This window comes from Sphaeramia orbicularis, chromosome 8, assembly GCF_902148855.1.
Source record: "Sphaeramia orbicularis chromosome 8, fSphaOr1.1, whole genome shotgun sequence".
Lineage (NCBI taxonomy): Eukaryota > Metazoa > Chordata > Actinopteri > Kurtiformes > Apogonidae > Sphaeramia > Sphaeramia orbicularis.
In genome coordinates, this window is record NC_043964.1 from 40,520,519 (window position 1) to 40,545,544 (window position 25,026).

General features: G+C 37.9%; 1 protein-coding gene across 5 annotated transcripts; it reads right to left on the minus strand.

Annotated features, from left to right (window-relative positions):
* Positions 1 to 2,276: 2,276 nt before the first annotated feature.
* On the minus strand, positions 2,277 to 23,172 carry LOC115424712 (nuclear body protein SP140-like protein). Of its 5 annotated transcripts, XM_030142115.1 has the most exons (17): positions 22,675 to 22,809; positions 22,083 to 22,119; positions 14,633 to 14,807; positions 14,323 to 14,547; positions 14,104 to 14,223; positions 10,697 to 10,830; positions 10,561 to 10,602; positions 10,410 to 10,446; positions 10,057 to 10,140; positions 9,787 to 9,915; positions 9,556 to 9,698; positions 8,280 to 8,348; positions 7,731 to 7,858; positions 4,887 to 5,001; positions 4,733 to 4,807; positions 2,651 to 2,794; positions 2,277 to 2,526 (listed from the first exon to the last, which is right to left on the minus strand). In XM_030142115.1, the coding sequence occupies exons 2-17, from the start codon at positions 22,095 to 22,097 to the stop codon at positions 2,425 to 2,427; spliced, it is 1,737 nt and encodes a 578-aa protein (XP_029997975.1). In that variant the 5' UTR covers positions 22,098 to 22,119; positions 22,675 to 22,809; the 3' UTR covers positions 2,277 to 2,424. The 5 variants fall into 5 exon arrangements, with proteins under 5 accessions (XP_029997975.1, XP_029997973.1, XP_029997971.1 ...); XM_030142113.1 differs by lacking the exon at positions 22,083 to 22,119 and having other exon boundaries at positions 10,057 to 10,131; positions 22,675 to 23,172; XM_030142111.1 differs by lacking the exon at positions 22,083 to 22,119 and having other exon boundaries at positions 22,675 to 23,170.
* Positions 23,173 to 25,026: the final 1,854 nt, after the last annotated feature.

Here is a 25,026-nt window from a genome sequence, read left to right on the forward strand (position 1 = left end):
CTTGTGTGTGTGTAATCAGATTTGAAAAGTCAAAGTATTTTCACTACAAGACCCAGAAATACAGACAAATCATTGGTTACAAGTCAAGCGGCTTCTCGATTGGCTCTCTTTACACACGTGAATTTTGCTACACTTCTGTCATGATAGATCCACAAATGCGGAGCGGGATTTGTCTGTAAAACCAGGGTTTGCGTGCCTGGGCTCAGGCTCACAGGCTCCCTCATTCCGGCTGCGTTCGGCTTTGCTCGTTCTTGTACCTGACGTGAGTTTACGTGAGTTGTGCTTGCAAGGTTCACCAACTGCCACTAAAAATTGAAGAAGATGAAGAAGATTAATCTTCTTCTTCTTCACAAAGTGGATTCCATGACCCTTTTAAAATGAACAGTGAAAAAGATCTTTCACTGGCAAATCAGCTGATTCCATGTGACTTTGTCCCCTGCATCTTCTTGCACACTAACACTTGCACCACATTCAAAAATCTGGTCTTTGCCTCCTCCCTGATAGCTCCATCTTCACTATATTCTCTTTTCTTCCTCCTCTGGACATGTCTGAAACTAATTTCAACTAATTCTAATTCTAAAACCAAAACTAATTCTGGCCTCTCTCAAAACATCCAACCTGAGCTGTCCCTCTGGTGTGCTCGTTCCTAATCCTGTCCATCCTTGTCAGTCCCAAAGACGATATCAGCGTCTTCAGCTCTGCCTTCTGTCTTTTCATCAGTGCAGTCGTCTCTAAACTGTACAAACATCACTGCCGCAAAACATTTTCGCCTTTTAAAAAACCTTATGAATGAAATCTGCCAATTAAAACACTTTATTTTAACACACTTTCCCACAATCAATACTGTTACGACTCCTTTGTTGGTGTGTGAAAAGGAGATGTTAACCCAACAATCAAAATAAAGATGAGTCAGTGTGGGTGTGAAACAAGTGGCAATTGAACAAAAAAAGTGACAATTGAACAAAAAAACTAACAAAGGATCACTAATGTGGAGGAGGAAGGGACAAGGCGGTTGTGCCAACCAAAATCAGATAACTACAATAAAACTGTGCCTAATCTGGTCCTATCCTTAAAACAGAACTCAAACAAAAACCTGACTCCTATCTAAAAAAAAAAAAAAAAAAAAAAAAAAATTAACCAAAAGATAAATACAGAAGTGGAACCAACCCTATAACCTGATGTGTCTAGACAATAGTGATCTACATGAAGGAAAGAATATACAGGGTACCCCAATTTACCTATGCCCACAACCATCAGATAAATACAATAAAACTGTGCCTAATCTGGTCCTACCCTTAAAACAGAACTCAAACAAAAACCTGACTCCTATCTAAAAAAAAAAAAAAAGAAAAAATTAACCAAAAGATAAATACAGAAGTGGAACCAACCCTATAACCTGATGTGTCTAGACAATAGTGATCTACATGAAGGAAAGAATATACAGGGTACCCCAATTTACCTATGCCCACAACCTCACTCCTCAAATGACTGACATTAACTCAGAGTGTGACAAGCTGAACACAACGACCAGCAGCTCCGACAGACAGAAACAGAAACCCATCACTGCAAGCATGGTCCTTTTATAGGAGGGCCCTAGGATGTGATTGGCCACCACCACTTTCCACAGGTACAGGCCAATCAGTCTGATGTTACCTGGAGAGCAGACAGATTAGGGGAGAGAAAGGACCAGGAGGGAAAAACACCCACAAACACCCCTGCACTGCATTACTGCCTGGCATGTAACAAATACATAAGAGGAAAGTGAGATAATAACAGTGAGCAGAAGTAACTCTTACTATGAACACTGTACTAATTCATAAGACCTGCTGAATATTACGAACAATGTAAATGCTCATACGTAACCTTCACATTCTGCTGCTCAAATGAGTTTCCATAGGACACGACCATCACAAAATGACACATCCAGTTCATTAACAATAGTACCAATATAAAAAAAAAATGCAAATAATGTTAGAAGTGTGACTCAGGAGATAAAGTTCACTTGTCTCTTTGTTATTTTACATTATAGATAGAAAAGAAACATAAAAACTCAACCATAAAGCTGTGACAGTAGTTCCCACTTGATTTTCAATAATATTTCAAGGACTCACCACATATAAGCATTAACCCCACCCCCCATCTCTGTCTGCCTCACAACATTCTTCTTCTCTTCCTGTCCCCCTCCCACAACCAAATCCACTGGAAAAGTTCCACCACATGTACTGTGTTTATAATGTCTTATGTATGTGCTTGCATTATCTCCACTGGAATTTTTTCAAAGGATTTGTGTTGGGTGCATGCGCACGCAGCGACCGGCAGTGAGTGAAAGCTTGCTGCAAAACAAATCTGCCCAAGGGTACAAATAAAGTCACCTTGAACCTTGAACTATTTCCTCTCATCTTCCAAGTGTGAAAACTGAAGTCTCTATGAGTCAGCGGTCTCTTCTTGGATCTTGAAAGCGTTCTCAAATTCTCTGTCAAAAAACTCCTTCACGGTGACACCCATGGCAGTGAATTCAGGATTATCCTGCAAAAGAAGACAACAGTCCTAGTCACTAGTCACACATAAATGAGATCTCCTAAAACTCAGACATTTCACTCATGATAAACTGCTCAGTTTGACGTGTACAAATTGAATAAGATGGTCTTACTCGGTTGTATGAAGCACAGTTGGTGAAAATGAGGTGGACATCAGACACAAAGTCTCCAACAGTTTGGTACTGTTTCTCCTGGAGTTTTTCTGCTACACGTCCAAACCACATGGGAGTCGTGACCACAGTGGTTTGGTCGCTCAGCTGTGTGTGATGAGAAGAAACGACTGACATGCTCAACACCTGTGCACTGAAATGATTTTTAACAAATGTGTGTACTATTTGCATAAGTTTAGCCCATGAAGACCCAGAGGTACTTTTGTGGCACTTCCCAAATGTTTTTTGTTCTCTATATTTAACCTTTCTTAAGTGATTTATCACCATTTATTGCCCCGCCCCCTGAAGGGGAGGCAAGGGGTATTATTTTTGGTTCAGTTTGTTTGTTTCTTTGCTTGTTTGTTAACACTACAGCAGCAAAACTATTGGTTGCATTCATACCAAACTGGGTTTATAGATTGTCAGTGACTCAGAATAGATCTGACTATATTTTGGGAACAGTAGGTCAAAGTTAAAATTTTTTTTTAATGAATTTTTAAAATGTGTTTTTTCCCATTTACTTATAATGGGTGACAATTCACATTTGTAGCAGCAAAACTATTGGTTGCATTCATACCAAATTGGGTTTATAGATTGCCAGTGACCCAGTATACATGTGATTACATTTTGGGAAAAGTAGGTCAAAGTTCAAAAAATTTTCTTAATGAATTTTTAAAATCTTTTTCTTTTCCATTTACTTATAATGGGTGGAATTTCAAATGTCTGTAGCAGCAAAACTATTAGCTGAATTCAAACCAATTTGGGTTTATACATTGCCAGTGACTCAGAACAGATGTGGCTACATTTTGGGAAGAGTAGGTCAAAGTTCCAATTTTTAATGAATTTTTAAAATCTTTTTTTCCTCCTATTTACTTATAATGAGCAAAATTTCAAATGTCTATGAAAACATCAATTTTGTTTCAATACACTTCAAACTTGGCACATATATAGAGGCAACTGATATGCGGACATCAGTACATGCATAGACATGATAACAACTGGATCGATGCCAAAATAAGCTACAATACTTGCAGAGGACTGGATTTGTTGTGCCTCGCACCACTTGTTATAATATTACCCTCTGTATTTTGAGTTTTGTTTTTTTCAGTTAAAATCAAGTATTTTCTGATATTTAATTTACTGACCTTGTAGATGTTCATAAAAGCTCAGTTTAAGGTTGAGGGCTTTTATCTCAAAAACAAAGAAAACTGAAGAAAAAATTACTTTTTCAGTAAAGATATCAATAACAGAATGTAAAAACAAGTGTCTCCAACCAGTCATTTTTCAAACTCTATGGATTTTATTGGTGAATCAGTGTTGTAGAAGATGACGGTGTTTCTATGTTCACTACTTAGCCTCTGAACTAGCCTGGCCAGCCATCCGGTGTTCTCAGTGTATTCAATACTGAGAAAACAGTCTGGAATTGGGCCGGTCGCTGTGAAATCTGCACGATCTATTCTATCCTGAACCAATCACAAGTCTGGGGGGCGGGTGTTTCACAATGCATCATACGAACCGACTTCTTTCTGTCATGAGACAAAGTCAGTTCCAAGTCCGCAAATCTCTTTACAACTGTTGGCGGTTGTTTACTTGATTCAAAAATAAGGATGGAATTACAGATTACATCCTGTATTCTTAAATTTCTCTGACAAAAGTGTCATGTCCGTCTTATCTGTGATTGGTTTACTCTGCGCCTGTTAGTCCCGCCTTCATATTTGGATTGAAGCCCCGCGATTACAGGTAGATTTCTCATTGAGAAAGACGGATAGCTGGCTAGGCTACCTCTGAAGGTCCAAATGGGTCAGTTCTGATGACCATGAAAAGATGACAAACTGCAATTTACACCAATTATTTACATGCATTGATAGAATTAGTGGATCAACAGGAATTAAATATTTTATATCAGTAGATGCTTTTGGCCAAAGGTGGATGTTTGGGTCTTTATGGGTTAAAGCTACTATAACTAAATATGTGTTTTATTTGCAGTAAACTGAATTCTAGTTCTTATTTTTATCATGTGACTGAGAACTGCAGAGGGATACTCACATAAAGGGTTGGGTTTGTTGCAAATATCTGTTGCTGATCAGTATTGTAGAGATACAGGAGAAGATACTGGCATTGCTGTTGAAGTCAGAAAACAGGCATGAAGGACAGCAGCTCAGATATTAAACAGACAGAAGGACTGACACACTGAACTCACCTGCATGTGTTCTGATATATTACAGGACAAAGCAGCTGCTGTAGTTTCCATGGAGGAGAAGGACTCTTTATATTTTGTGAAAACACAAAACGTGCACGCCCAAAGACTTTCATCCCTGCACACAAGAAGATCAGTGATTCCCATTCAGTAATAGACTAATTTGGTCCAACACTGTCTTGTAACAAACCAAAAATATTACAATGACAGGACTTATTCTTAACAATTTAGAGCAAAGCCTCACCCTGTTTATCATTTATTCACATTCTAACTGTACTAACACAGGGATGCATTTTCAGAAAAGCACTTATGGTGTTAGAACTTAATAAATCCAACAAAAAAAATAAGTAACATATTTTATGATACACTGATATGTCTATATGATAGAAAAGAACATAGACAATGTAAAAAATAAAAATAAAAACGTGGAATACTTGCAGAGTTAGAAAGGTACAAAGCTGCATGCAGTGTTGCATTCAGGTACACCTTGTAAGAATATGATTAACTCTAAAGAATCACAAGTGTTTGCTCCTGGAGGATTCTGTTGGGTCTCTGTAAACTTGATTTGATTCTGATTTGACTTGATAAAGCACTTTGTGACTCTGTCTGTGAAAAGTGGTCTATAAATAAAATTTACTTACTTACTTCAACTGACTTAAATACACTCCTTACAATGACTAATGAGGCAACACACACTGTAAAGTACCCTACATATGATATTAAATACAGTCATTAACCCATAAAGACTCAAACATCCACCACAGACCAAAAGCATCTACTGATCTAAAATGTTTAATACCTGTTGAACCACTAATCCAGTGGTTCTCAAACTTTTTACAGTGGACTACCCCCTGAAATATGTATTTTTAGCCAAGTACCCCCAAGTCTCGCTTCAGCATGTTTGATTGAAGTAAATTAGGCAAAATTTGTTCCAGTGCCAAAGGTGTCTGTTTTAATTTTCAAAACTTTGTTACCAAACAACACATATTTAACTGTAATATATCAGATAAAATTTACCTAGGTGGTCAAAAGAGTGGCCATTTTTGTCAAAAAAAAAAGTTGTAAGAAATGCATAGAACTGTGTTGAAATAATGCTAATACATTTGTGCACAGACTACTGATATTATTTGACAGTGGAAGCTATATTTTCAGAAATATTGGATTTTGAATAGCACGTGTATGTGTAAACTTTTGCTGGTGGACGGACGTGACATTACCCATGATGCTCTGGTCAGTACCAGTACTTTATTAGGAATAAACTTATATACTTACTATTGCTAATTCTCCTCTTATTCATAAATGTTAGTATTGTGGATCTAAAACAATAACAGCTGACACAAAAGCACAAAATGTGGCAGTGGACGGATGTGACATGGTTGTTGTGAATCCCATCATACTGATGCTCGGCAGCCATGTCACTGTTTCCACAAATGATCCCTGTGCAAAAACTAGTATCAGAATTATTTATTGTATAGTTTATCATCATACTAAAGAGTAAATAACAATATAGAATTATTATTTCTTTATAAAAATGCTTATTATTAGAAAACTGTTGATTTAAAAACTGACGTGTGACATTCTTAATGTATGTATTGGTGTAACATAAGCAGGATGGATCAGCACCATACTCCATATTGAACCTGTAAAAATAAAACATGTGATATGTAGGATATAATCTTGTAAAAAATTGGGGAATCTAAAAGAATAGAATATTTGTTTTTCAGGTGAATTCAGTTCAAATATAACTTGGCCATTTGTGACATGAAAATATAGCATTAATTGTGATGAAATTGGACATTTTTGAGCTGAAAACATAGTTCATATGAGCATCAACATGTTGCAACAGAGCTGAAATCCTGTAAATTTGCATTAATTGCATTTACCAGCACAAAGTTGCTTCGGGGATTCACTTATATTGATTTCTTATGCACAAAGACAAATAATACCTCTAAGCAAATTTTAGCCAATATAAAAAATAAATCTTTTAAGTAAATTTTGTCTGCAAAATATAAACTGAAAAGTGCCCTCTTTCATTGAGAAGAAAAAATAAATAAATTGGTCATTAATTAATAAATGAACCTTTCATCAACAAAAAATAGTTACTTAGCTACTCAAATAAACTCATTTTTATTAATATAAAATAGAAATGTTCCTGAAATGTTACCAAAGCTTAAAGAAGATGATTGACAAAAGTATTATATGAATGTATTTATTGTGTTTTCTATTTCATTAATTGTCATTATTTATTTTGTATTCAGTACATGATGAGTTATTTAATGTATTTTTCCAAAAAAAATTTGAAGTACCCCCTGGGCTTCTTCCAAGTACCCCTGGGGGTATGTGTATCCCATTTTGGGAACCCCAGTACTAATCTTATCAATAAATGTGAATAATTGGTGTAAATACAGTTCGTCATCTTTTCATGGTCATCAGATATGACCTATTTGCATGTTCAGAGGCTCTGTAGTGAATGTGGAAACACTGTCATCTTCTACAACACTGATTCACCAGTAAAACCCATGGAGTTGGATCAATGACAGTGGATGGACACATTTGGTTTATGTTCAGTTAATGATATATTTACTGAAAACGTCACATTTTCTTCAGTTTTCTCTATTTTTGTTTAATAACCTTCTACTGTATTCTTAGTAATTATGAACATCTACATAATCAGTAAATTAAATGTTAGAAAACACCTGATTTTCACTGAAAAATGCAAAATACAGAGGATAATATTCTAATAAATGGTGATAAATCACTTACACACAGTCGATGTCTGAGGGAAACACAAGTAATACATATAAAACAGTACATATGAATAAAAGAAAAGTATTAATTGGTGCTTACTCTAAAATGGCGTCCTCCACATGAGGCAGGTGACACGTCTGGTGAAAGGAGCGAGGGCAGTAATCACACTCCACCAGCTTTCCTTCACTTCTACAGATCCAACACTCATCATCATTTTTCTGGTTATCCTGCAAAAACATACATGTATTTTGACTTTTATTAATTTCCGTTACAATTTTACATTTTATTTGAGGTCTTTTACTCACAGTAATGTGCAGTAATGTATGTATTCCACTCGGTTTTGACATCTGGTTGCTACATCTCCTACCTCCTGACCTCATATTGCTACAATAATGAAAATTACTGTGATGCATTTAACTTGAAGTACTTTTCTTGTACTTCAGTGTAATACTTAGCTGTTCAGATTTCGGCTAAACGCTTGTACTTTTATAATTATTGATAAATGTATGCATGCTCCTATTGTTGAAAAATTTGTACCAATAATTTTGTTCAGTCCAAATAAATCTTCATACCATTAAATTACCATTTTTTTTGCATACTGTTTGACAGTGTAGTTTACTATTTCATGTTAAAGACCAACACACTTACCAGGTCTTCAGAATCTGGTGCACACAGTCTGCAGTCACAAAACAGGGAATGACATGACAAGATGTTCTTCTGAAATAAACACATTTACAGAGTCTTTCTATTAGTTTTAAAGCTGCCGTCACAAATCCGGTTTCTCTCTCATGACATCCTTTGCATTTGACCTAACTTGTGTCTTTATGTGTTTTTTTCTGTCTCCATCTGAGTCTTTCTATGTCCTCTGATGATCCCCTGATGATCTTAACAGGGTTATGTTGAGTCAGGCTTAGTAGAAAACATGCATGACAAAATGGGAGTGTGACAGTCAGAAGAAAAACTACTACTAATAAAATACTACATTAAAACTCATCTCTGTGACTCTAAGTATTCCACTACAAGTACCTCAGATTGATGGAATTTATTAATAATAATAATAATAATAATAATAAGTGATGCCAGGCACAAAAAAACGTCCCTCACATGCGTTGTAGGTTATTTTGGCATCGATCCAGCTGATGTTATCATGTCTATGCGTGTGCTGATGTCAGCAAATCCATTGCCTCTATATATTTGGCAAGTCTGAAGTAAACTGAAACAAAATTGATGTTTTTATAGACATTTGAAATTTCGCCCATTACAAGTAAATGGGAGAAAAAAAAAGATTTAAAACAATTCATAAAATATTTTAACTTTGACCTACTGTTCCCAAAATGTAATCAGATCTACTGTGGGTCACTGGCAATCTATAAACCCAATTTGGAATGAATTCAACCAATAGTTTTGCTGCTAGAGTGTTAACAAACAAAGAAACAAACTAGAAAAGCACTCTGAGAGCCAAGACCTCCACCAGGGCAGATCAGTCTCCCCCCCGATCATCACAAAAATTTTATCATTTGTTCCTTGTGCCAGTATCAACATTTCCTGAAAATTTCACCAAAATCCGTCCATAATTTTTTGAGTTATCTTGCTAACAAACGAACAGACAAACACACAAACAAACCAACAAACAAGCCCAGATGAAAACACAACCTCCTTGGTGGAGGTAACAAACAAACACACAAACAGAAAGAAAAACAATACCCCTTGCCTCCCCTTTGAGGGGGCGGAGTAATAATAATAATAATAATAATAATAATGATGATGATGTGGGTGAGCTAAAGCTAAACGCTATCTTACTTCATCAAGCACTAAATAGCTCCATATGTGTGAAACTTATTTACTATTTCACTATTTTTCTGTCAAGCCATTTCATCACAACCTAGTCAGTACACACATATAACATCACCCAGACCATAGTTACCTCTATGAGATCACCAAGTGGTTTTCCTTCACATGTGATGTCTTTCTTCCAGGACACATCCGTCTCACACAACACCTCCTTCACAAAGTCCACTGGGGTCATCCAGCTCTTCTCAGTGCGAATACACTTCCCCAAGATCCCTGCTGGTGAAGAAAGGTTTAGAAAACATACATCTCCACAACTTCAGTGAATGCAGCTACTTTGTTACATGAAGTAGTGGCAGAAAGTTACCGGACACAAAACGCTTTTTGTGTAATGTTGCAGCTACATCTCCACATGTGACTTTGAACACTGTCTTGTGAACGTCTTCCCTGTCGTCTGACTGTTCCTCAGTCTGTTCTCCAGCGTCGTCTTCTTCCTCTGGAATCGACAGAAGGAAGTCATGTTTCTCTACATCAAACTGATGAGGATCTGAGTCAAATGACCACTGCTACCGTAACTTCTGTTGTTATTGGTAAAAACAAGTTTCAGTCTTAAATTCTACTTTATATAAAGCAGCACCTGTGGTGTTTGTGGAACTCTGTCTGTCACTTGATGAATCCTGCTCTTCCTCATCAAAGTCATCATCACCCTCACCTGCAGACACTACAAAAACATTAACTATAGCAACACTTTCTTTTACAGTCATATCATATCATTTCATACATTATAACGTATGATGCACATTCTTCCTATGAGAAATTCTAATGTTTCATCACTGTATTTGATGTAACGGAGTTTCTTCTAATAGTCACAGGAATTCCTTGTTCACATATTAGCTATAAAATATATTTTACTCATATTTCTGGGCTTTCATAAGAAACAGTATTTGCAGAATTGTTGAAGATCTTTAGCCTTGTCTGAAATGAACAAACCTGTGGGGACCCGATCAGACAAGAGTGACTTCTTTGCCTGGCAGGAAGAAAAACGATACAACTCTTTAGTAATTTGAAATAATCATATTTAGTAAAAGGGAAGATATATTTAGACAGAATTTAATCATTTTGACCAAAATTTTGTGTTTACCTTTGTACTCCGTTTATAGCTCTTTACTTTCAGGTGCCCTTCCTGCAGGAAGAAACAGACAGAATGTAATTAAAGAAAACCTTTGTGAAGTTATGTTGTGAATCAAGCTGTGTCACATATTAAAATGTAAGATGACCTGTATAAGTTTTCCCAGCGTAGTTCCCTTACAGCGGATACTCAGCTTCCAATTTCTACAGCTCGCCTTCCCTGCAAACTTCTCAAACTCACCAGGAGTGTACCACTGTTTTTCCACCACAATGCACTTCTCCCCTGAAACATGCAGACAAATGGGAAAGTACTTATTAGGGACCGAGCCGAAAGGTAAGGCCCTCTCACACAGTGAGAGGCCTTGCCTGCAAGCAAGGCCCTATTGTTTTTCGTTCGTTATGATATTATTATTATTATTCACACACCACTTTGACCTTGATTTTGACCCCCTAAACATGCTCGAAAACTCACCAAATTTGGCACACATGTCAGGCCTGGCGAAAAATTTGATAAAATGAAAAAATTAACCCAGTAGGTGCCAAAATGGGCTCTCTAGCGCCACCTATGTGAAAAAAAAACGGAAACAGGCCTAGTGGCCAGTAGGAATGTTGTAGAGACATGAAACCACTGCCATAATATTTGTTGGATCAAGCACTACAAATGATACACAGATGCCTCTATCCTAACTCCAACAGGAAGTTCGCAATTTGCCTCCGATGACACCGTTTGTCGTATTGACTTCTAAATAGCGCCAAAAGATACAGTGAAATGTCCTTAATAAAACGATTTCAACCTTTTCCATAACTGTCTTAGTTTTTTTTTTTAGAAGCCTGCAAAGTTGCGATGTTTGGAACTCATTTTTCACTTTGGAGTTTTTCCCCACATGTGACATATCTACGCGTTCACGGGACTCAGCACAACTCTCACATCCAAAAATTTTTGAGATAGGATGTACAGTTATTGATTTATAACAATTTGTTTCTTTTCATACTTTTTCCACTTTAGATTGCCATTTGACCCCCTTCACATGCTCCAAAACTCACCAAATTTGCCACGTATGTCATGGCTGGTGAACACTTTCATACAATATCAAAATTAACCCCTTGCGTGCCAAAATGGACTCTGTAGCGCCACCTATGTACTAAAAAACACACAAAATCGGCCCTAGCGGCCAGTAGGAATGTCACAGAAACATGAAACAAATGCCAAAATGTTGGTCTGATTGAGCCGACAAATCATACACTGACACTCATGAGCTAACTCCAACAGGAAGTTGGCAATCTGCCTTTGAAAGTTACTCTACGTTTCTGCAATTACTACTCAGTCATTCCAGACTTTTGAATAAAAAGTTATACCTCACTCAATTCCCACAAGTCTGCAGAATCCAAAAGTGAAAGAATTTTTCAGATACGACCTACGGTTATGGAATTATGGCGATTTTTTGAAGACTATATTTACTTTCACTTTTAACAATGACAAAGTCCCTATAAAACTCTTCCTGGTGCACAGATGTATGTGTCTGTCCTTAGTGCAGTGGTTCATGTAGCTGCCTATGGAACAAGAGGGCATGGGTTCAAGTCCCAGACAATCCAAACTTTTTTTTTTTTTCTTTCTCCATCTTAAAACAGGTTTTATTGCATTGTGTTTTGGATATTGGAAATTTTGCACACATTCAAAAGTACACGGAGTACATTTTTTCAAAATAAAACCCCAAATACCAATAATACAAAATTTCTATTACATAACTTCTTTTCATTTTTATGATCAAACGCTCAACTGTTTGTACAATGTTTCTTCATTCAAAAGTACTCTTTCTCACAGACACACATGCTCACACAATAGGGTTTTTCCAAAATAAAAGCCTTAAATGTGGTAAATCATCACTTTAATGCTCAATTATTCATACAATTTCAATTCATTTTTCTAACTGATTCTTTCTCTCACATACAAAACAAATGCACATACACACAGTAGGGTTTCCAAAATAAAAGTCTCATTTTAAAGGTGATGGTGGTTTCAGCAGAGGGTCGCTGGTGTTCTGTACAGATGTAAGGAGGACGGACACTAAAGGGTGGGAACTGGTATGGGGACGGAGAGGTGTGAGTGGAGCTGAGATGTGGACGGTCATGGGAGGCGGATAGCGGGGGAGGCGGATCGCCCGGTGCGAGGTCCCGCCCAATGCTGCTTGCAGCTTTAATTTGTCTTTTGTTTTTCTCAGTAGTTTCCTTTCTTTTTATCACAGTGACAACACCCTGCCTTCACCTAGTGGTAGCTTACGAGGGCTGTTCAATAAGTTCATGGCCTCCCCCAGAAATACTGGTTGTTATAATACAGGATGTTACATTCTTTCGTGATGGGATAGTGATGCTTGAACATCGATGGACCAAGTGCATTGCTGTAAATGGAGATTATGTTGAAAAATAAAATATAAATTATCAGTCTGTGTTGTTCTGTTCTGGGTGAGGCCATGAACTTATTGAACAGCCCTCGTAGATAGCAGGGTTCCTACAGGTTTCTACAAGTTAAATTTATGACTTTTTAAAGACCTTTTTAAGACTACTTAGTACAGAATTCACAGTGTATTTCACACCCATACTGGCAAAAATTTGACTCCTAGAATTTAGGAAAATGTATTGATTTACTCCAATGACTTGATTCCCACCGTTCTGAGTCATTTCTCACTGGGGGCTGTAAAGAGCGATAATTGGTTTCCAATTTCAATATTAATTGTCAGGTTGGAACGGGTGGAACTGAGTAGACTAAAGTTACTTTCTTTGCAGCTTGGACACATTTACCAGACACATTTAAACACAATACTGCCAACAGGTTTATGGCAACATATGAAGATAATTTTGTGTCTTTATTATGCAAGCAAAGGGGAAAGGGGAAAAAAGGCAAACAAAAAATATAATTTTGAAACAAAAAAATCCAGATTTCAAAATAAAAATGAAGGTTTCAAAATTTTTAAGCTTCACAAAATCAATTGTGTTCTCATTTTCTTTCATTTCAAATCCGAAAACTTCTGCTTGCAGGTAAAAATGTTTTGTCATTTTAAAAGTTTAATTTGCAAGTCCAAAGGTCTTGCAGGTCTAAATCTTTTGCAAATAAAGGAGTTTTGATTGCAAGTTCAAGTGGTACTTACTTCAGGGTCAAAATCGTTTGCGAGTAGAAAAGTTTTGCATGTCAAAATCTTCTGCAAAGCAAAAACTTTTGTATGCAAGTTCAACTGAATGTGATGGGAGGGATCTACATGAGCAGAAGGGGTGGATTTCTATTGGTAGCTTGCTACAGACTGACAGTATGGCAGGTGCCTGGTCCTCCTGCCCACTTGAACATGGTAAGCAACATAACTTAACCTGTTTTTAAGCTATGAAAACCAAAAGCACATTTGGAAATTCAAGACTTTGAAGACTTTTTAAGACCCCACAGGAACCCTGAGATAGGCTCCAGCACCCCCCTGACCCCCTCATGGAATAAATATGGATGAAAAAGTGGACAGTAACAACTTCAAAATACGTTACATGAGTCATTTCATGTTCCTTTTCGTCCTCTGACCTTTCGCCAGTCTCTGTCTGTTGAGAAACCCCTCCTTGTCTCCACAGGTCACCGGGATCTGGTTTTTGAAGATGCCCCATGTCCAGATGTTCCCCTTCTCTCCCCTCTTAAGTGGAGACGCTGGACATTTAAAAGGCATTTAGAATTCAACCATGACACAGTCGTCTATGAATTAGTGAAGTATTACAGTAACTAAAGCATAAGTTAGAGCTGACTCACAGAAGCATAATTTCTTTGACTTTTTCTTTTGAGTCGCCTGACCAGACGGACCAGCCTGCTCTTCATCATCATCCTCTTCACCTACACCCCTCGTTTTCTTTTTCTTCTTCTTTTTTACTGAGTTTCCTTTTCCATTCTCCTCTTCTGAAGGCTCCTTCCTTTTTCTTTTCTCTGTCTCTTCCTTTTCCAATTTCTCAGGTAGATTTGGCTCGAACTGGAAAGACCCTGAAATTGAATTCAAATCCAGTAAAATTACAAAAAATACAAGAGAGTCGAGTGGAGAATACTAGCAGTTTCTTTTGGGCCTTACCATCTAGAAGGCTGATGTGTAGCTTTTGTAGGGTGACGTATTGGTTACGGATGCTGTCCTTAAAGACGCACTTCCAGAACAGGCCAATGTGGTCTGATCGCTCTCTTTCCAACCAGTCCAGAAGGTCATACATGCCGTTCTTCATGTTAGCTTTACTCCTCATGCGACTTACTTTCTGCACACACACAAGGATTGATACTGTTGTAAATTAACTGTTCAAAAAATACACAAATATGTTCATGAAAAGTCTGATTGCAGCTTTTTTCATCCTGTGTCCTTGATTGACATGTTTCATCCAGTCTGAAAGGTTTGAGACTGAGCTTTTTAAACCAGACTAAGGTTGCACCAATCCAATATTAGGATCGGATATCAGCCCCAATATCAACATTTTAGCTGGATCGAGGATCTGTAAAAGCAACCAATCTATAAGACCGAACTTTCCCCTTAAAGGGGTCATACTTTGCTAAATCCACTTTTATTAGTCTTTGGTACATTTATTTGTGTACCTGGACCCTAATAGTTCAAAAAAGTTTGAATTTGAACCTTCCAGGTGCTGCAAAACTATCATTATTTGATATTTTATTTTGGCAAAAATTGAGTGGATTTCTACAACCCGTCTAAATTCCTTCTTGATTTGTTACATTTTTAAATTTTTTTTTTTTTATTTTATGGGCTTAGCTGGCTGACAGGGAGCTGTCTGTACCGATAAGGCAGCAGCTGACACCAACTGTACTCCCAGTCATCATTGCCCATTTTTCTAACACCTTTGCTTGTGTATCCTCTTTTATTTGGACATTTTACCAGGGAGTATCTCACACTACTTTTTTTTTTTGCTACTTGTCTTGTCCAGTGTTCTAACAGTAGAATGGTAGTCTGGTTCCTTTTGGTGCTGAACAAATTTGCTTTGCCAAGGGTAACTTCATAAAGTATATGAAGCGCCCTTTGATATTCTACTGTGTTTATTATGAGTTTTGTTGAACCACATTTCGATGCCAGACCTGACATGGGGGGTGGGGGTGGGGGGGTAGAAGAAGGGGAGAGAACAAGAGAGAAGAAGGTGGCGAAGACCCTCACAAGAAAGTATCAACAATACAAACAGCAACAACCATGGAGACAATTATAATGGTGACAATAACTACAACCAGAACTGAGTAAACTGGGCAGAAGAGAGAGAAAAAAACAAAACAAACAAAACTACAAACCCCCCCCCCCCAAAAAAAAAAAAAAAACACAACAATGAGATACATAAGACCTATGAAATGAAGAATATAAGAAAGCATGAACAAAATGTCGTATACCACATTCGCACAAATTATACCTATAACAAATAATACCAGAAACAAATCCACACAACATCAGTTGTTCACATTCATCTGCTGTGACAGAGTGAACCAGGCAAACTGACTGAGGTGAAGAACACAGACATGCAACCGCAACCGCACTCCCTCCAAGGATCAGGGACCGACCAAGAAGGCCCCAAGGCCCGGCCATCCAGCAGACACCACAGAGAGGGGCGATCCAGCCCCCCCCCCGAGAGGCAACAGTGTGCCCGCCCCGAAGATGGTCGAGGGAGGTCCCCACCAGAGGCCCCACAGCAGCTGAGCACAGGCCCCAGGAGGCCAGGGACGCCAGGCGATCTATAAGACCGGCGATCTATAAGACCGAACTTTCCCCTTAAAGGGGTCTTACTTTGCTAAACCCACTTTTATTAGTCTTTGGTACATTTATTTGTGTATCTGGACCCTAATAGTTCAAAAAGTTTGAATTTGAACCTTCCAGGTGCTGCAAAACTATCATTATTTGATATTTTATTTTGGCAAAAATTGAGTGGATTTCTACAACCCGTTTCAATTCCTTCTTGATTCGTTACATTTTATAACTAGTTATGTCACGACATTTGCACATATAAGGTCAAGACTTCCAAATGACATTTCTTTGAGTACGCCATAATTGTTTGTCAGCAGCAGCGGTTGTAGTCCATACTGAAAACTTATCCAAACTTTGAGCCGATTACCTAAAATGTTCAGTTGTTGGTTGAACGGGACAGAGCACCCTGTCTGTCTCCTCTGACCTCCTCTCTGCTTCTCCTCTTCTCTGACCTTTTCTCTCCTAATTTTCTCTTCTATTTACGCCCCAGCGAACACATGTTATGGACTTGACTTCTTCCCTGGAGTTTCTGTGCTTTATCGCCTCACAGGTTTTCCCAGGATTGTCACAGGTTTTCCATGGACCAATTCTGGACCTGCTGCTGTGGTCCTTCTTCTCTCCTGCCTTCATCGTCATCACTCACTTATCCATATAGTTGTGATAGTGTTTATTATATAGTTCCACAGATGGTAGAAGTTTCTATTATTTGTACTAACTGTTGTAGTAGTAGTAGTACATCCACTGTTAATACTTGTTATGTAGTAGTACTATTAACAGTCATGGTCCTTTGTTCTGGTCTCTGGTAATTATACTAACACCAGCTGATCTACTTTTGACAGTTCTGGTTCAGTTATCTGTGCATCAACTGCATCCATGTGTCTCCCCCTACTTCCCCTCTCCCCCAGTCTCTCTCTCTCTCTCTCTGTCTCTCTCTCTTTTTCTCCTCCTTTACTCTCTCTCTTTAACCCTAACTGGTAAAGGCAGACGTCCATCCTCCAGCAGTCTGGGTCTGCTCCAGGTTTCTGCTCAGAACACTGAGTGGTGGACTAGACTGGCAGCATTTCCACATTCTGTTCAGCCACCAATATTTAACTCATTTAATTTCCACAAGCTTTGTATTTTGATAATTCGGAAAATGGACCAAAAGAGAAGCAACAACAAGTGGACGGACGATGAAGAAATTCAGACAGACTTTGAATCGCTGACACGAAATGAGCGAGTAAAAGCTGTCTGAGCCAAATATAAGACACAAGCCTAAAGAAATATGAGAAAAGCTGAAGAAATTTGTGCAGGATTAAAAGAAACTAAAGGACCACAACGGTCGCAGTGGATCTGACTGTCGAACAAACCAATGGTATGTATATGACAGAAATATTCACTGTTTAGTTGGTTCATGCTGCAATAGTATCAGAGGCACATCAGCTGTTTAGTCAGAAGTGAAGTCCAGTTAACCTAATACTAACTGGTCAACAGTCTGACACTAAACCTAAATCACAGAACTGGATGTATTCGTGTTGTCGCTGTTTGCTGAACACTGATTTATTCTGTATGTTTGTGATTTCCACCTGAAATGGACCGGACGGACTCTCCTCTTTTTCTGAACCTGTGGCTTGTTTGTGTCCTGGTCCAACATCTACTGCTGTTTACAACAGCCCAGGTCAGACAGGTCACATCATAGTAGTAGGAATCTGTCATCATGTGTTCTGTGATTCATTTTAGCATTTTATTACTTTTCCAGTAAGAAAGTGAAAAAGGGACCGGGACCATTGAGTTCCAGACTGGCTGTCCTGGACCAGCTGGACCAGACCCTGGTCCAAAAGCCTGAACCTTTCACACATGTGTTTATTTCCCTTTTAATCTCAAGGCACCTTTGTTTTGTTTCAATTTTTAATAATAAAAAAAGCCTAATATTGCTTGTTCATTTACAAGACATAAAAATATGAGTAGAGTATAAGTACTTTTATCTAGGGCTGCTCCGATACCGAAACCAGTATCGGATATCGGCTCCGATACTCAGTGTGTGTACTCGTACTCGTAAAAGTAATCCGATACAAATGCACCGATACCACTTATGGCCGTGTGACATTCCCAGTTCAGTGCAGCAGGTACGAGGAGGAGGAATAATGTGTGTGGAGTGTGAAGAGTGTGGAGATTTTTCAAAATAAGCGACGGTGATAAAAGTAACGCTGACTGACAGTAATGTTACAGACACAGACAGATACGAAAACAGCATTCTGACCGTCCTCTGCGTACATTCCATCCATTTACTAGGTGCTGGCGGAGACAGAGAATACCACCGGGAGTACGAAGCGGTGCGGACTGCCGCCTGTGGAAGTGAAAACGAAACTTATCCCTCATTTCTCTTTTCTCTACCTGCTGAAGCTAAACTTTTAAACCTTACCAGTGAAAACGCTGCAACATCAGTATCACATTAGTGTTACCTCTGTCGTCTCCATGTTTGTTATTACTGACTTTCTTCTTCTTCTTCATTAAACTTTCCTCTTCTTCGTGGTATTTGTCCAGTTTGGTTAATTCAGAGCGGCGCCCCCTGGTGGATTAATTGACAAACGCTCATTCGAACACATTAAATGTCAGTAGCAGCACTTGGTTCCAGTCAGAATGATGACAACGACAATAAAGCACATTTACAAAAAGAACTAAGAACTGTAATGGGATTATTAAGTACTCGTATCGGTACTCGTTATCGGCAAGTACTCAAATGTAAGTACTCGTACTCGTACTCGGTCTGGAAAAAAGTGGTATCGGTGCATCCCTACTTTTATCAGTAATATGCAGTCAAATTCAATGCAAGCATTTGAGTAAATCTGTCTGACTTTAGGGTTGAACCTGGACTATATCTATAAACAATAGAAATGAAACAGAACCATCCATCACACTTAAAGTTAGACCTGATTTAGTTTAAGGAAAGACAAGATGAAAATACATGTTCTACCATTTTGAAATACAAATTAAGGATATGTAATGATGGTTAACTTCATTTAAAATGTTTTCCAGATGGATTAAGTGATTCAACAACCAGTAAAATGTTAAACCCAAACTGTCCACTTCAGTACTGTGTTATTTTATTACACTAAAGGTTAGTTTGTGAATGGACATGACCTGGACTACAGGTTCTTTTACTGCTCCCTCATACATCATCAACCTGATTTGAATAAACTACCCTGAACTTCCGGGTGTGGTGGAAACGCAGTTACCAGGAACTCTTTTACCCCAAAAAGTTCCTGGTAAATAAGTTCCTGGTAAATAAGTTCCTGGTAATAAAGTTCCTGGGCCTTTTGGTGGAAAAGGGTCTATTATCATAATGTAATTGGACTTTTTTCACTGGTATTATTTTACTGGTCCGGCCCACTTGAGATCATATTGGGGTGAATGTGGCCCCTGAACTAAAATGAGTTTGACACCCCTGTTCTATGGTAAAACCGAGACCTGGGTGAGTACATTTCGTTCTAACATGCAGGGCCGGACTGAGACTCATTTTCAGCCCTGGAGTTTCATACCTCAGACCGGCCCACTTTACATCACGACCTATTATTATTAAAATCATGGAATTATAACCTTATATGTTAGGTCTACACACTGTTCTGCAAAGCCTTCTAATTCAGTGTATTTTCTAAAATATTTCCAATTCAGTGCAAGTAAAGGTTGCTTCACAATGTGGATTTATTTCAACAGTGAGTGCACGTAGACATCTCCAACATTATTATTCCTCACAACACAACAATAACAGAATCTATATTTTTGTTCTTATAAGTGTTAACATTTTTCAAACCTTTAAAATGTTTGAAATGAAATGAAAGAATATAAAAAAAAATATTAAATTAAAAAAAAAAAAAAATAATAATAAAAAAAAAAAAAAAGCTTGCTGCACTTTCTAATAACTATTATTTTTGTATCCTCTGCAACAAAAGATTTCCATCACAACTTACTTGCGGTTTGTTCCATCGATGCTATTAAAAACTTTTGGTATAGTGATTTTAGGGGTTTGATGAGGATGATAAGAAAAAACTGTCTGTATATCCTGTGACTGAGGGCGAGCAGAGGAACCAAAGCTAACAACAGACTCCTCTTCATCTGTCTCATTTGTGCCTAGTGGTTCAGGGTTGTGCTGCTGAGCTGCTCCTCTGTCATCAGTAGACTCTGCTCTCCCTTTCACACTTCCTTCAGTTTCTCTAGACTCACCTGTATCACAATAAAAAATAATATCTACAGACATTTGGACTTACTTTACTAATTAAGATATTTACATTGGCAAAATATGCAGCTTTATTTAATATTACTTTGTGCTATTGCCTTTCAGTTGTGGGCTTTGTGTATTTACTGTCTCACTTTTAATAATAAAAAATAAAATAGGTCAGGACTATCATTTGGGTCTAGAAAGTGGTTTTACTGGAACTAATGCTTGTTCACACAGTCTGTTCCAACAGCTCACCTTTTCCTTCCATCCTGACAGGAACAATCCCCTCATCACTACTGCCTCCTGGCTCTGCTTCTGACACTAAAGCACATTTTAAAAATGCTCAGAATTCTCAGCACAAATCTTCTATTTTCAAAGCCTTGGTGTCAGTTTCATTCATGTAGTGCTGAATCATCTAGTATCTCAGAGCACCTTTCATACTGAACAGGCCTACACCATACTCTTCATTGGAGCCTATTTATTCTAATCCTCTTCCCTCCATGAGCAGTCCTACCTGCCTACTCTGGACTTGTGGGCTCATGGCTGGTGCTGAATGTTCTTTCTGACTCTGAGGAGCTACAAGACAAAGTTTCCCAGTTCTGTGGCGTCGCATCATACTATTATTTAACCTTTGTCTTGTGTTAGCTTTCTGTTACCATCTCTTATGTTAACAGGTCAGTTTTGACCCATGTCTTAAATCAGCTGTAAAATACACTAAAAACTATTATCTATCATCCAGTTTGTTTCTCATCTCTTGGTTACCTTGTTAGGCTTCCTTATCCATGAAAATATTGGTTTTAATATTTTTGGTATGGGCCTCTGGGCCTTTTTTTTTGTCAGTATACCCCTCCATGTGCTCTTTGCAAGTCACCAACTCTAAACTGAATTGACCTCACATGTCTGGACAGGCCTGCCGTAGCTTGTTTTGTTTTTGTGCAGGTATACTGGATAACAAGGCAAAATGAGAATCCCCAAAAATTCACATGATTGGGAGAGGAGCTGGCTGTCAGTGTGTTGGCTGACAGTGCACTTATGATTTCAGTTTTGGCTCTAATTATTGCTTTATAATCTTATTTTTTATAACTGGGTCAAAACCGACCCTAACAGCACAAAGGTCATAATTTCAACCAGAGCATTTCATAATTTGGTGAAAAAAAAAGTTTGTATTATTTTGTTAAAATAGAGGTTCCTGACAAAGTCAAAAAGCCTTGATGAAATAAACAAATTTTATGTGGTTCATTTATGCATTTAAAACCTAAAATGGGTCAGTGGCGACCCTAACACCAGAGGAAGGTTAAACTGCATGACGTTATGTTCCACACCACAATGCCACACAATTCACTGACTCGATAATTAACTAACTTGAAAGGTGGTTCATCGTCCTCATTAGTTGTTTCCAACCGGAGGTCGTTTTTGTGACAAAGTTGCAGATTTTGTCACATTTGGATGCGTTTGCTTCCAGAGCTTTCCTCCTTTTAATTCTTCCTTCTCCACAACACCCTTGCTCTTTCTATTATCCATGTTTCAAACAGCAAACACAGCTGACCATCCACAGCCTACAGAGCACAGATGGTATATGCTCCACAGCTACAGTACACAGCTACTAACCGTATGCACGGACATGTTAGGCCAGGTCACGGTGCGTCTGCAAAAAAAGAAGAAAACAAACAGTTTGCTTGTAGATGGGGTGTGGCCCAGGAACAGCGGCTGCAGATTACGTGATCAACTCAGTGCTATGACTGAACACCGGCCCCCCAAAAATAAATAAATAAAATATTAAATACATATTTAAAGTGAACTCCAGCCCTCGCGGCCCAAATATTATACCGGCCCACCAGGAATTGTCCCGGTCCTCCCGATTAGCCAGTCCGGGCCTGCATGTACCACTGACTGAACCACAACAAAGCTGAGTCTGATTCTGATTCTATGTCTTTCCTACTTTTTGTAATTTCTCAACATAATGTGGTGGACTATACCATGGAAACTGTCCACTGATGTCATCTTGAAGAATTCTTCACTATCATTTCAGTTTTAATGAAACCATGTCGTTACTTTGGCTTTTACGCATGTGTGCGTAATGAAGGCGCACCTTCTCCACTTTCCCACTGGTGCGTTTTTCATTACGATGCATATTTATGTGAGGAGGAGGAAGAGGAGGAAGAGGAGGGTAGTGTACTGCGTGTCTCCTGTAGACCCCCACCTTGTATCGGTCCTCTGGGATGAGGTTGTGATCCCTCAGCTGGTTCAGGAGGATTTGCGGGTTCTCCATCAGGGACATCTCTGTTTTGTGGCGGTGGAAAAAGCGCAGCAGCTCCTCATGTTCCACGGATTCCATCCCGACCCAGTGTAGGTTGTTACAGTAAAACAGACCCAGTGGCAAACTAAAACCTCTGCAAATACTGATCCACAGTACCGTTCACACTACTGCCCACAGTGGAGTACTTCAGGGGCTGCTTCCTGCTCCTGTTCTGCACCAGGGTCCTTCAGTGCAGTTGGAACCTCTGCAGACTACATGCAAAGGCCCATATGTGAGCTCTATTAGGGCAGAAAAGAAAATCAATAAAATTCAAACAGATTCGCAAAATCCCCGGAAAACTTCTCAGGTGTGTTCAGAGCTATTTTTGGTGAAGTGCTTCCTGGGATCCTCCCCTAGTGACGTTTGGAAAGTGAAACTCAAACTTCTATGTGCCAGTTGTCCATTTTTTTGGTGTGATATCCATCTTTTTTTTTTTTTTTTTAACCCTTTCATGCAGGAATTATGAGAACCTTAGTCGAGATTTTTTTTCCCTGAGTGTTTTTATTTCTCTTTAGGCATGAAAAAACAATGCAATTGAATTTTTGTAATAAACCTGTTTTTTTTTATGAAGGTAGATTTGTTTCTTTATTGCTTTAACAAAAAAAAAAAAAAAAAAAAAAAAAAAAGTGTTTGAATGAAAAAAAAAATTACAACCCAAAAATTTGCATTTGAACACTTTTTTTCTTTAAAGATAATTTTTTTTTATTTATTTGTTTATTTTTTTTAATGGAAAGATTTTTTGGTTAAAGCAATAAAGAAACAAATCTACCTTCATAATTTTTTGTGGAGTCCAAAAATGTCCACTCTGCTGGACACCATGTGTTTAATTTTTGAAGGAAGGAATGCAATATCAGAAAGTGATATACTGTGTAAAAACTATAAAATCAAAACATTTTTAATGCAGCTCTGATGTTTTCTCACATTTTATCATATTCCCAATTTTTATTAGCAATTGATTTACACTCAAACATGTCACTGCAGATCAGGTCTATCAAGTAAAGTAGTAAAGTAAAGTAGTGGTTTTCCCCTGTAAGTCACTTTGGAAAAAAGCGTCTGCCAAATGCGTAAACATAAACATAAAGCAAAGTTATAGTAATGGTATGAATGTCAGTGTATGGGATGGTGCACAAGTGTCCACTGTGTTGGCTGATATGGAACTAAAACAACAAAACCCATGAATATATTAGAGAACAGATGTAGAATAACTGTCCACTGTAGTGACCAGTTTGCATGAAAGGGTTAAATAGAAAGCTGGATATTTCTTTTAACTTCAAAATTGAAGATATTTTATTTGGTTTCTTTATTACTGATTTGCCAATTCGGAAATTGTTTATTCTTAATCTCATTTCCTTATTAGCTAAATTTCATGTACATACAATCAAATTTGCCAGTCAGAAACCCAGCTTTGTGGTCTTTAAATCTTATTTGAAATCCTATTTAGACACACTTAACTTTTGCACTAACCCTAAAGCTGTGAAGACTAAAGCCTTATGTGACGAATTTAAGTTGTAATTTATTTATTTTTATTTTATTATTTTATTTTATTATTTTTTTTGTTTGTTGTTTTTTCTCTTCTTGTTTATTCCTTTACTTTTATTTTATTTAATTTTCTTACCTATTTATGTAATTGTATTTAATTTCTTCCTGCCTCACCTGGAGCATTATGTTTTTTTCTCCATGCCATGTTCTGGCCTATGTGTATACGGTATTTTGTAAATAAAGTATGAAAAAAAAAAAAAGTGTCAGTTGGTGATGGGACTTTTGGCTCTTTGAAGGGAGCCATTCAATCAGGAGCCATTCAAAGACTGGCTCTTCTATGTTTTTTACATTATTTTGAAACACCAATGTTTTAATGACTAAATAGGCTACATGTGATGATTGACAGTACATTTTAAAGGTGTTTAATTGGCACGGCTGCAAATATGATCTTACCGTAAAAAAGAATAGTTAGTTCAAATGTGTGGCTAAATCCATGACATGAGAGGTGACATTAGGCAAATGCTGGAATTTGACAAAAAACATCACGGTACATTATGTGGACTAGTCTGTAGCCTAAAACTGAAGAAGAAAATAAAACATTTTCTTATGAAATAAAAGTTTTTTCTCCTCAAAACAAGAATAAATGTGTGTAAACATACGGAAAAAATTGCACAAACCACAACAGTGATTAATAACTGCAGTTACACTACTTAAATACCACATCAGGGGTTCTCTCACTTCTACTTTGTATATAAAGATAAGGGATTGTACAGGGTG

Bases quoted from the DNA above. Each gene is read 5' to 3' on its own strand.
- LOC115424712 (XM_030142111.1), bottom strand. From the start codon at position 22,809: ATGGAATCCGTGGAACATGAGGAGCTGCTGCGCTTTTTCCACCGCCAC. The intron at 10,831-14,103 runs GTCAGAGGACGA...TGCATGTTTCAG, and splicing joins CAGACAGAGACTGGCGAAAG to GGGAGAAGTGCATTGTGGTG. The intron at 8,349-9,555 runs GTAACTATGGTC...TGTTTATTTCAG, and splicing joins CACTTGGTGATCTCATAGAG to AAGAACATCTTGTCATGTCA.